The sequence below is a fragment of the Xenopus laevis genome, chromosome 7L (genome assembly GCF_017654675.1).
Source record: "Xenopus laevis strain J_2021 chromosome 7L, Xenopus_laevis_v10.1, whole genome shotgun sequence".
NCBI classification, from domain to species: domain Eukaryota; kingdom Metazoa; phylum Chordata; class Amphibia; order Anura; family Pipidae; genus Xenopus; species Xenopus laevis.
Window position 1 is genome coordinate 18956414 of NC_054383.1, and position 12433 is coordinate 18968846.

Sequence of the window (12433 nt, forward strand, 5' to 3'; positions counted from 1 at the left end):
AAAAGATAGAGAGAGAGAGGTAGATAAAGAGATAGAGAGAGAGAGGTAGATAGAGAGAGAAAGAGACAGAGAGAGACAGAGAGATAGATAGATAGATAGATAGATAGATAGATAGATAGATAGATAGATAGATAGATAGATAGATAGATAGATAGATAGATAGATAGATAGATAGATAGATAGATAGATGATAGATAGATAGATGATAGATAGATGCAGGTCCCACCAGCTTTACATTGTAATGGGCGTCAATGCAGACAACACCCAAGGCAGTGTTGTAAATAGCTGCTTCAAGGAATAGCTTTTGGTTCACAAGCAATTGCTTGTCCAGTCATATCTGTGTGGCTCTCCATAAACTCTGTACCAAACGGTTACAATTTTACAATGGAAATTGTGTTTAAATATAGTTAAAGGGGTGGTTCACCTTTGGGTTAACTTTTAGCACATTATAGAATGGCGAATTCTAAGCAACAAATGGTCTTCAGTATTTATTTTTTATAATTATTTGCCTTCTTCTTTTGTCTCTTCCCAGCTTTCAAATGGGGGTCACTGACCCCATCTAAAAACGAATGTAAGGCTACACATGTATTGCTGTTGCTACTTTTAGTAGTCCTCTTTCTATTCAAATCAATGCATGGTTGCTAGGGTAATTTGGACCCTCGCAACCAGATTGCTAAAATGGCAAGCTGGAGAGGTGCTAAATAAAAAGCCAATTAACTAAAAAAAAAACACAAATAATAAAAAATTAAAACCAATTGCAAAGTGTCTCAAAATATCACTCTCTACATCATACTAAAAGTTCATTTAAAAGGTGAACAACCCCTTTAATACAAATAAGCCGCTGTGTAGCCATGGGGCAGCCATTCAAATTGAAATAGGGCATGTTTACAATACAGATATGGGATCAGTTATCCAGAAAGCTCCAAATTACAGAATGGCCATCTGCCACAGACTCCATTGTATCCAAATAAGCCACATTATTTAAAAATGATTTCCTTTTTCTCTGTAATAATAAAACAGTAGCTTGTACTTGATCCAATCCAAGAAATAATTAATCCTTATTGGAAGCAAAACCAGCCTATTGGGTTTATTTAATGTTTACACGAGTTTCTAGAAGATCCAAATTAAGGAAAGATCAGTTATCCAGAAAACCCCAGAGCTTTCTAGATAACAGGTCCCATACCTGTACAATGGTTTTAGGAAGAGAAACAGGAGTCAAATGTTACTCATGGTTACAGAACTAGAATGAAAACCTCTCTCATGTGTTGCCAAGAAATAAATTGTTAGACACAGGTTGAAGAGATTCAAACTTTAAACCATAACCTAAAAATAGGTGAATAACACCATTAGAGAGAATATGACATAGAGGTTGTACAACCCAGTTAAATGAGATCTTGTTCACAACTAAAAACCTATACATAAGACTTTCCAGAACAGGCACATTTTCCCTGTTTTCCCAAAACAATGGGAAGTTGGAAAGAGGCCGGATATACTGCTTGAATAGAGCACATCAAACAGGCAGAACCTTCCTGAACATGACAACGGAGAGGCAGAACTACAAGGCACAAAGCAATTCACTTTCTGGACATTCTGCATTGTTCTGTGATAAAGAACAGGGGATAACTGTGAATTCCACCACCCAATAATAACAATGATAGACCGCCACATTAATGTGTATGTACATACTGCATTATAGGCTTAATATTCCAAATAGAACCATATACATTTAATAATGCACGTGCTTTATTAGCTATATAGACACTGCAGCTTACCAGCCGCTGTTAAAGGAACAGTAACATCAAAAAATGAAAGTGTTTTAAAGTAATACAAATATAATGTAGTGTTGCCCTGCACTGGTAAGACTGGGGTGTTTGCTTCAGAAACACTACTATTGTTTATATAAATAAGCTGCTGTGTAGCCATGGGGGCAGCCATTCAAAGGAGAAAAGGCTCAGGTTACACAGCAGATAAGCTCTGCAGAACAAAATGGTGTTATCTGTTATCCACTATTTAACCTGTGCCATATAAACTTTTTTTCAATTTCCACCATTGCTACGGCAGCTTGTTTATATGAACTATAGTCGAGTTTCTGAAGCAAACAAATCAGTTTTACCAGTGCAGGGCAACATTACATGATATTTTCATTACTTTAAAAAACTTAAATTTTTTGGTGTTACCGTTCCTTTAAACTGCAACACTCTCAGCCTTCTACCAAGTAACTAAAGAACAGGGCTACAGGGTGTACATCCCTGTACCAGTAATTTTTGATATGTTATAGAATGGCTAATTCTAAGTAGGGATGCACAGAATGCAGGACTCAGTTCGGGATTCTGCCTTTTTACAGCAGGATTCGGATTTGGTCAAATACTTTTGGTCAAATACTTCTGCCTGGCCGAACTGAATCCTAATTTGCATATGCAAATTAGTCTTGTGACTTTTTTTGTCACAAAACAAGGAAGTAAAAAATGTTTTCCCCTTCACACGTTAGGATTCGAATTTGGTTCAGTATTCGGCCAAAAAGGATTCGGGGGTTCAGTCGAATCCAAAAAAGTGGATTTGGGGCATCCCTTATGCTAAGCAACTTTTCAATTGGTCTTCATTATTTATAGTTTTTCATTATGTGCCTTCTTCTTCTGACTCTTTCCAGCTTTCAAATAGGGGTCACTGACCCCATATAAAAAACAACTGCTCTGTAAGGTTACAAATGTATTGCTATTGCTACTTTTTATTACTCCTCTTTCTGTTCAGGCCCTTTCCGATTCATATCCCAGTCTCTTATTCAAATCAGAGCATGGTTGCTAGGGTAATTTGGAGCCTAGCAACCAGATGGCTGAAATTGCAAACTGGAGAGCTGCTGAATAAAAAGATAAATAACTCAAAAAACAGAAATAATGAAAACCAAGCGCAAATGTTCTCAGAATATCACTCTCTACATCATACTAACAGTTAATTTAAAGGTAAACAACCCCTTTAAAGCCCATTGCTATCAACTAGGGATGCACTGAATCCACTGTTTTGGATACGGCCGAACCCCTGAATCCTTCACAAAAGTTTCGGCCGAATACTGAACTGAATCTGAATTTGCATATGCAGATTAGTGGTGGGAAGGGGGAAAACATTTTTTACTTCCTTGTTTTGTGACAAAAAGTCATGTGATTTCCCTCCCCGTCCCTAATTTTCATATGCAAATTAGGATTCGGATTCGGTTCGGCCGGGCAGAAGGATTCGGGCAAATTTGAATCCTGCTGAAAAAGGATGGATCCTGGCCAAATCCCGAACCAAATCCTGGATTCGGTGCATCCCTTCAATGTAAACAGCTTATTTCAGTTTGACATTTATGGAGGATAAGTGTCACAGAGACAGTTTATTAAAGTGTTGCCCCTAGAAAGAGAAGCACTTGTGATTTCAATTTGGCTAATTGATTTCCAAACAAACAAATCCCAGCCTAGTTTAAGGAAAGAGAGACGAGGTAACTGCTGCTGCGAGGGAGGGAGGGGTCGGGAGAGCTCAGACTGAATGGAAAGGCCCTTCCGTTGCTGTGAGCTGGGGGAATAGGCGTGCCTTCCAGGCCATTCCAAATTGATGAGCAACGGAATTCAAACACTACGCTATTTGCTCAGCCCCCGGGGCAACAATAGACAGATGTGGGCAATGTTTTTGAGCTTGTGCTGAGGCTGGCTGCCACACGACCACATTACTAGCATTAACTCTGTTGCCACATAAAGTGCTGGAAGTGAAGCCACTTCCTCTTCTTATACATCGTTTCAAATCAGCAGACCGCATAGGAGTGGTGTTTGGAGATATTCAAATATAGAAACCCGACTCGTGTAAGCTGCATACAATAACATGCCGGGTTCATTGATTCAAGGGCAGGGGGGTTATCTGGGCATTCGTACCACATCAGAAAACTGCAAATGAACTGCAGCTCTCACAAGCCCAAGAGCTGCCTGGGTTTGCTGGGAGTTGTCAATCACATCTGGAAGGCAGTTAGATTCCCATTCCCAGTAAAGGTGGCCATAGACGTAGAGATCCGCTCGTTTGGCAATCTCTCCCCAATATACCCCCATTGAGGTGGGCAATATTGGGCTGATCTGATTGTGGGCCCTAGGGCCCAGCGATCATATCATAATGCATCCGAAACGGGCGCTCTGATCGCGGGAACGCATAAACACAATGATGCGGCTGCGATCCGACGGGATTTTTTTTAACCTGCCCGATCGAGATCTGGCCAGAAATCGATCTGGGAAGCCCTTCGGATGGCCCCACACACGGGCCAATAATAATAATAATTCCAACAGATAATTCCAACAGATCATGTTGGAATTGTTTGCAGCCTTCCTGACATTCAAGTCCTTTTTTGGAGAAAAAAAAACTTGAATCGAGTTTTCAACATTAAAATCGAGTTTTCGGGTCGATTTAATACATCCGAGTTTGAAAAAAATATATTTTTTTTTATAAAATTCTGATAGGTTGAATTTTGAATGGATGGGAGGGGTTGTTCATCTTTGAGTTAACTTTTAGTATTATGAATAGCAGTGCCGTCCAACTGGCGGACCATGGGCCGACCACCTCTTGTTTGCCCCCCCCCCATGAAAGTCTGGCTGCTGTGACTATTCAACTTGTGCAACTTTAAGGGTAGAGATACAGACGAAGATTTGGGGAGATTTAGTTGCCTGCGACTAAATCACCTCTTCATTGGGTACTAATCCCCCCCAAAAAGCCTTCCAGCCGGCTAGAATCTAAATCACTGTCTTGAATCTAAATCAGCAACTTCAGACGACTTTGGAAAACGAATACACCGGCAATTTAGATTCTATCCGGCGGGAAGGCTTTTCGGGAAGATTAGTCGCCCGAAGAAGAGGCGATTAGTTGTCGGGTATCACTACAAAGATTAACTGTCCCCTGAATTGTTTACACCTCAAATTTAAACCGTAAACTACTGCATTGTGCAGACCTGTAATCCTCCCTGCATTGTTCATACCTGTGACAAATTTATTGTTCACACCCCTAAAGCCCTGTACTTTTCACACCCGAAACCCAGACTGAAAGTGCCCACATTGTTCAACTGTTCACACCTCATACAGATTGTAGGAGCAGCAATGGCATTGTGTGTTTTACAGTTGTTCACCTTCAAAAAAAATTCCAGTTCAGTGGTTTTCAGACAGTTCACAAGAAATAACTTTTTCCAATTACTTTCTATTTGTGATCATTTGTCTAATATTGAAATGTAATATTGCATTTTTAACCTTCTAAAGCAGCTCTGGGAGGAAGGGGTCGCTGACCCTGTAAACTGTTCTAAATTAATACATTTAGTTGATACATTTCTTATCTTTGCCCGTGTTGAGCATAATTTCTGGGTTTCATTAAAGGCAGCTGTTAGAATTGATACAATAGTTGCACTTATATTCCCCATAGATTCTTCTGAGAAATGTATCAACTAATTGTATCAACTAAATGTATCAAATTGTAACAGTTCAGAATGCTCCTGGATTATGGAGCTGCCAGACAGGGACGCTTAACTTTAATCTTACATTTTGGCAAAATGGTAAAAAACAAAAGATGTTAAGCAATTGGAAAATGCATTTGTTTATTGCAAGCAATCTGAAAACAACTCAATTAAAAAAATTTTTGGAAGGTGAATAACCCCTTTAAAGTGGTTGTTCACCTTTCAAACACTTTTTTTCAATTCAGTTGTTTTTATATTGTTCCCCAGAAATAAAGAACAAAATCTAAGTATAACGTTTAATGCTCTTGTCTCTGGTGTTTGAGTCTGGCAGCTCAGTAATTCAGGTGCAGACTCTGAACTGTTACAATTTTGCAACATTAGTTGATACATTTCTCAGCAGCATTTCTGGAGTATTAGCAACTATTGTATCAATTCTAACAGCTGCATGTAATGAAACCCAGAGATTTGGCTCAGCAGGGACAAAGATAAGAAATGTATCGAATAAATGTATCAATTTAGAACAGTTTACAGGGGTTGGCGACCCCCCACCCAGAGCTGCTTTAGAAGGTCAAAAAAAAAACAAAAAAAACTTAAATATTAGAAAAAACTGTCACACATAGAAAATAAAAAGTCAGTGGAAAAAGTCATTATTTCTGAAAACAACTAGTTGCTTGAAGGTGAACCATCCCTTTAATAAATCTTAATAATCCCTTGAAAAAAATGAATAAAGACTGATTGAAAAGTTGCTTAATATGGGCCATTCTATAACATACTAAACGTTCAATTAAGGTGAACCACCTTCATTTAGCCTAGTCATGTGCTTTCAGAAAGAGCCAGTACTTTAGGATGGAACTGCTTTCTGGCAGGCTGTTGTTTCTCCTACTCAATGTAACTGAATGTGTCACAGTGGGACCTGGATTTTACTATTGAGTGCTTCAATATTAAAAAAAACGGTCACACATAGAAAATAGAAAGTCTTTGGAAAAAGTCTTTATTTCTGGTGAACTATCTGAAAACAACTAGTTGTTTGAAGGCGAACCACCCCTTTAATAAATCCTAATAATCCCTTGAAAAAAAATAAAGACTAATTGAAAAGTTGCTTAGTATTGGCAATTCTATAACATCCTAAACATTCAGGCGAACTAAAAATGTACGTAAAAAAAAAAAAATTTGCAGTTTGTTTACTTAAATCAGGGGTCCCCAAACTTTTTTCACCTGTGAGCCACATTCAAATGTAAAAAGAGTTGGGGAGCAACACAATCATGAAAATATTCCTGGGGTGCCACATAAGTGCAGTGATTGGCCATTTGGTATCCCCTATGTGGACTAGCAGCCTACAGGAGGCTCAGTTTGGCAGTACAGCTGTTTTTTATGTAACCAACCCGTGCCTCCAAGCCAAGAATTCAAAAATAGGCACCTACTTTCAGACCACTGGGAGCAACATCCAAGTTGTTAGTGAGCAACATGTTGCTCATGTGCCACTGGTTGGGGATCACCGACTTAAATTAAGAAAACAAATATGAAATTCTTTGGGGCTAATTCACTCGAAATTCATTCGAAAATACGTTAAAGTACAATGAACGTATATGTAGCAGCAAATACATTACAGTACACAAGCTAGAGAACAGAGTTGTTGTTTTGCCCTATACATGTGCCCACTGTATAGTTTAGGTGCCATATGTTAGGAAATGTAAGGGGGGGGGAAATTTACGATATTTTTCAGCCTATCACCCTTAAAAAAGTAAAAGATGCCAGCGTTTTTTGGGACTTTTTAAACTTTTTAAACTTTTTTTTGATGCAAGCCCTATCTACTCTATTGCACTTCACCTGGTCTGAGGTGGCGAAGGTAACGTTCAGTAAAATGCGCAAGTAAGTGAATTAGCGTAGTTACGTCCATTCGCCATAGCGCAACTTCGCCTGGCCTAAGGGTGTGAAGTAGCGCTAGAGTAGGTCCACTTCGCTAGTGAATTTACGCCGGCACCCGTTAGAAAATGGGCGAAGTAACGAAATGATGTCATGCTGGTGAATTTGCGCTAGCGTTAGCCGCTTCGCGCTTTGGTGAATTTGCCCCTTTGACCACCCTGGTCAGAGCAGCATAATCACAAAGGAAATACAGATCATTGGATGCTTGTGGGCACCTGGGAGTTGTGTTATAACACACAGTAGTTCAATAAATGCAGGGATACTGTCATGGGGAAAAAAATTTTTTTTCAAAATGAATCAGTTAATAGTGCTACTCCAGTAGAATTCTGCACTGAAATCCATTTCTCAAAATAGCAAACAGATTTTTTTATATTCAATTTTGAAATCTGACATGGGGCGAGACATATTGTCAATTTCCCAGCTGCGTCATGTCATGTAACTTGTGCTCTGATAAACTTCAATCACTCTTTACTGCTGTACTGCAAGTTGGAGTGATATCACCCCCCTCCATTTCCCCCCCCCCCCCCACCAGCAGCAGCCTAACAACAGAACAATGGGAAGGTAACGAGATAATAGCTCCCTAACACAAGATAACAGCTGCCTGGTAGATCTAAGAACAACACTCAATAGTAAAAACCCATGTCCCACTGAGACACATTCAGTTACATTGAGAAGGAAAAACAGCAGCCTGCCAGAAAGCATTTCTCTCCTAAAGTGAAGGCACAAATCACATGACTAGGGGCACCTGGGAAATTGACAATATGTCTAGCCCCATGTCAGATTTCAAAATTGAAAATAAAAAAATCTGTTTGTTCTTTTGAGAAATGGATTTCAGTGCAGAATTCTGCTGGAGCAGCACTATTAACTGATTCATTTTGAAAAATGTTTTTTTTCCCATGACAGTATCCCTTTAAAAAGAGCTGAAAGCGTGTAAGAAAGGTTTAAGAGGAGGTAGTCATCAAGCCACTTTGCACAACCGAAAGTACTTACATCCTATGTATGGGAATAAGGTGCTTCAAGCTGCACTTGCACTGAGCCTAAAATAGCCGTTACCCACTGAGGATCTACAATCCCATACACAAGAGAGAGTTGTAGTCATGCCAGAGGTAAGAAGGGGGGGGGTTATACAAAGATGTTTTCTACATTTACCTATGGAGATATTTCAAATACTGGGGGGCCAGAAAATATTTTGGAGGGTCAAATCTAGCCTGTGATCAGTATTATTTTCTAAGGTGGGTTTGGCAATACACCGGGTTTTTATGCACCAAAACTTGCCTCCAAGCCTGGAATTAAAAAAAAAAATAATCAACTGTTTTGAGGCTGCTGGGAGCAACATGCTGCTCACGAGCCACTTGTTGGGAATCTTAAAAGGATTCTGTCATGATTTTTATGATGTCGTTTTTATTTCTAAATTACACTGTAAATAATTCATTCCTGAACCAGCAATTATTATTATTCTATTATTTTTAGTTGTAATATTGGTGTGTAGGTGCGTCTCAGGTTATTTTGCCGCACCATGTGCTTTCAGAAAGAGCCAGCACTTTAAGATGGGACAGGCTGTTGTTTCTTCTACTCAATGTAACTGAATGTGTTGCAGTGGGACCTGGATTTTACTATTGAGTGCTGTTCTTACATCTACCAGGCAGCTGTTATCTTGTGTTAGGGAGCTGCTATCTGGTTACCTTTCCATTGTTCTATTGTTAGGCTGCTTGGGGGGGGCTTGATTTTACAACAACTTGCAATACAGCAGTAAAGAGTGACTGAAGTTTATCAGAGCACAAGTCACATGACTGGGAGCAGCTGGGAAACTGACACTATGTCTAGCCCCATGTCAGATTTCAAAATTAAGTGTAATTTGTTTGCTCTTTTGAGAAATGGATCTCAGTGCAGAATTCTGCTGGAGCAGCACTATTAACATGTTTTCTCCCATGACAGTATCCTTTAAAGTACCATGTCCCAGGTATGTAAGTGCATTTAGTCTAGCTGTATTGGTGCACGACAAAGCAGTCCAAGAGTAAATTAAATGGCAATATTTTGCAGTAACAATGTTGACGCAGCCCTTTAACATAGGAGTCCCACTGGTTTTGCCCATAACCGACAGGGCTTTTTCTTACAGCACACAGGAACATTTTCAATATCACAAACTTTATATACCAACGGCTGCCAGTACCTTCTGTGGATCCAAAAAGCACATAGCTGCGGGTAATATCTCTGCATGTATTGCCGATTGTACAATCTAGACTGTCACTAGCTTTGGTCGCACATAACTTTCGTACGATTGCTGTCAGGGGCAGAACATCGGCTCATCTGTTCTTTTGTACTTTATTTGATCGGAATGGTTAGTGGCAGGTCAGGAGATGGGGAAGTCCGATCGTACGTTGATTTGTACGAACGGATCTTTGCGTCTGTGGCCAGCTTTACTCTGTCAGGCACAATTACACATTCACAAAGCACTCACAGTGGCACACTCACTCCAACACGGCTCCAAATACCTACATAGAGTAGATGCACTAGCACATGCAGATCCCCAAGCACACACACAGAATGATAAACAAATGTCCATGAACACACTGACACACACACGTACACATATAGCACACACAGTCAGCACACGCTAAGCTGGCACTTTTATATCCACAACCACACACAGACTGCACTGGCACACAAATTACCCACATACACTGCACTATTACAGTTATCCAAGCACAAACACAACCTTGTACTTGTACTGACACACAGTCATCCAAGTGCACAACTACTAATCTGCCCTGACACAGTCACCCAAGCAAACACAACTTGCACTGGAATAGTTGACCAAGTGCAAACAACTAATCCTGGCACAAGCTAACCAAGCCGACAAACACACACAGACAGACAGCTGCAAAAGCACGCACTGTCACTCAAGCCTGAACACACACAGTCGCCCAAGAACACATAGATGAACTGGCACACACTGTGGCCCAAGAACTTACACAGCAGCAACAGCATACATAGTTACCAACGTGCTCACAGTCACCCAAGCAAACACACAGTTGCACTGACACACACAGTCACACAAGCCCTAGCACACACGCACACAAATGGTCAAGAACACACAGCTGTGCAGCATGCACAGATGCCCGGGAACCCACACAGATGCCCAAGACCATGCCCAGATGCGCAAGTATGCGCACGGTTGCCCAAGAACAAGCACAGTTGCCCTGGACCACTCACAGCTGCCCAAGAACATGCACGGCTGCCCAAGAAAGTGTACAGCGACCCAGGAACGGGCAAGACCACGCACAGCTGCCCAAGAACATGCACGGCTGCCCAAGAAAGTGTACAGCGGCCCAGGAACGGGCAAGACCATGCACAGCTGCCCAAGAACACGCACAGTGGCCCAGGAATGCGCACGACACACAGCTGTCCAAGAACATGCAAGCCCATGCACAGCTGCCCAGGAAAGGCTACAAAGCGGCCCAGGAACATGCAAGACAATGCAAAGTGGCCAAGAGTGCGCTCGTGAACGAGCACAGCTGCTCAGAAACATGCAAGACCATGCACAGCTGCCCAAGAAAGCCTATACAGCGGCCCAGGAACATGAAAAACCATACACAAAAAAACCCACACAGTGGCCCAAGAACAGGCAAAACCATGCACAGCTGCCAAAGAAAGTGAACAGTGGCCCAGGAACAGGCAAGACCATGCGCAACTGCCCACAAATATGCTCAAGAACCAGCACAGCTGCCCAGGAACAAACACAGTCAGTATCACTGGCACAAATAGTTGCCCATTCACACAGCCAAGAACACACCAGTGAACAGGAACACACACAGCTGCACCAGCACACACACATATACACACACACATACATACATACACATACATACACACACACACACACACACACACATACATACACACACACACATACATACACATACATACACACACACACACACATATATATACATACACACACACACACACACACACACACACACACACACATACATACACATACATACACATACATACACATACATACACACACACACACACACACACACATATATACATACACACACACACACACACACACACATATATACATACACACACACACACACACACATATATACATACACACACACACACACACACACACACACACACACACACACACGTTCCAAGAAGACTCACAAGTGTCACACAGTCGCCCAAGAGCCAATAACAAGCTGGCCTGGCACATAGCCCTGATGTCACGGCAGCACTGAACTCGGTTTCAGACACGGCACAAAGCCCGTTTGTACGAGGCGCCCAGCACTCACCCACTCCGTACTTCTCCTCTCTCTTGGTGGGGACCCAGCGAGTCATGTTTGTCTCACAGCCGCATCCGTCCCGTCACACACGGGAACCGCGACGAGCACAGATCCAACACCCCCGCGCCAATGGACCGGACCAGAAACTTTTGTTTGGGGGGTGAACCGGGACTGCCCAGCCCGACTGGCGTGTGAGGGATTTCCTGGAGCTGACCCCTCCCTCCGGCTCAGGATGGGGCGGAAGAAAAGAATAAATAACTAAGTGTGGAATGAGTGTCCCGGGTAAGGGTCAGGAAGGACTTTCACAGCGCCATTTTCCAAAGCCCCATTGGGCACAACATAAGGAAGGGGGAACTAAAAGAATGAGAGGGGGGATAAAAAAAAAGTTTGTTGGTGTCACGTGTTGTTGACGTCACGGTCTAGGAAAGGGATGAGCCTGGGAAAGGAGTTTAGGAGAGTGTTGGGGCAGCAGTGTTAGTCCACACAATCTCCTCATTGGCACAAGCCTTTATACACCGCTAATATCGAATTTAGACTTTTCATAGGCAGGTTTTTGGGTAGAGGAGGGAGATAATTAGCCACGGTGGGTCCCAATATATCAGAGAAGAATCTTTGGATAAAAATGTATAAAATTGTCAGACACATTTAAGGAAGATATAACCTGTGGGCCCAGGCCTTCTAAATGGGGTTGTTTACTGTGAGAGGGATATTCTGACACAGTTTGCAGTTGGCTTTCATGTTTTATTATTTGTGGTTTTTGAGT

At 41.7% G+C, this 12433-nt stretch overlaps 1 protein-coding gene across 2 annotated transcripts in view; it reads right to left on the bottom strand.

Annotated features, from left to right (window-relative positions):
• Window positions 1–12120, bottom strand: part of dock1.L (dedicator of cytokinesis 1 L homeolog) — a 269367-nt gene extending 257247 nt beyond the window's left edge. Inside the window, exon 1 of one of the 2 annotated variants that reach the window (XM_041568646.1) lies at window positions 11680–12120. In XM_041568646.1, coding sequence (XP_041424580.1) covers window positions 11680–11725 — 46 coding nt within the window. In that variant the 5' untranslated portion in view covers window positions 11726–12120. The remainder of the gene's footprint in view (window positions 1–11679) is intronic. The other variant, XM_018225171.2, reaches the window with a different exon arrangement.
• Window positions 12121–12433: the final 313 nt, after the last annotated feature.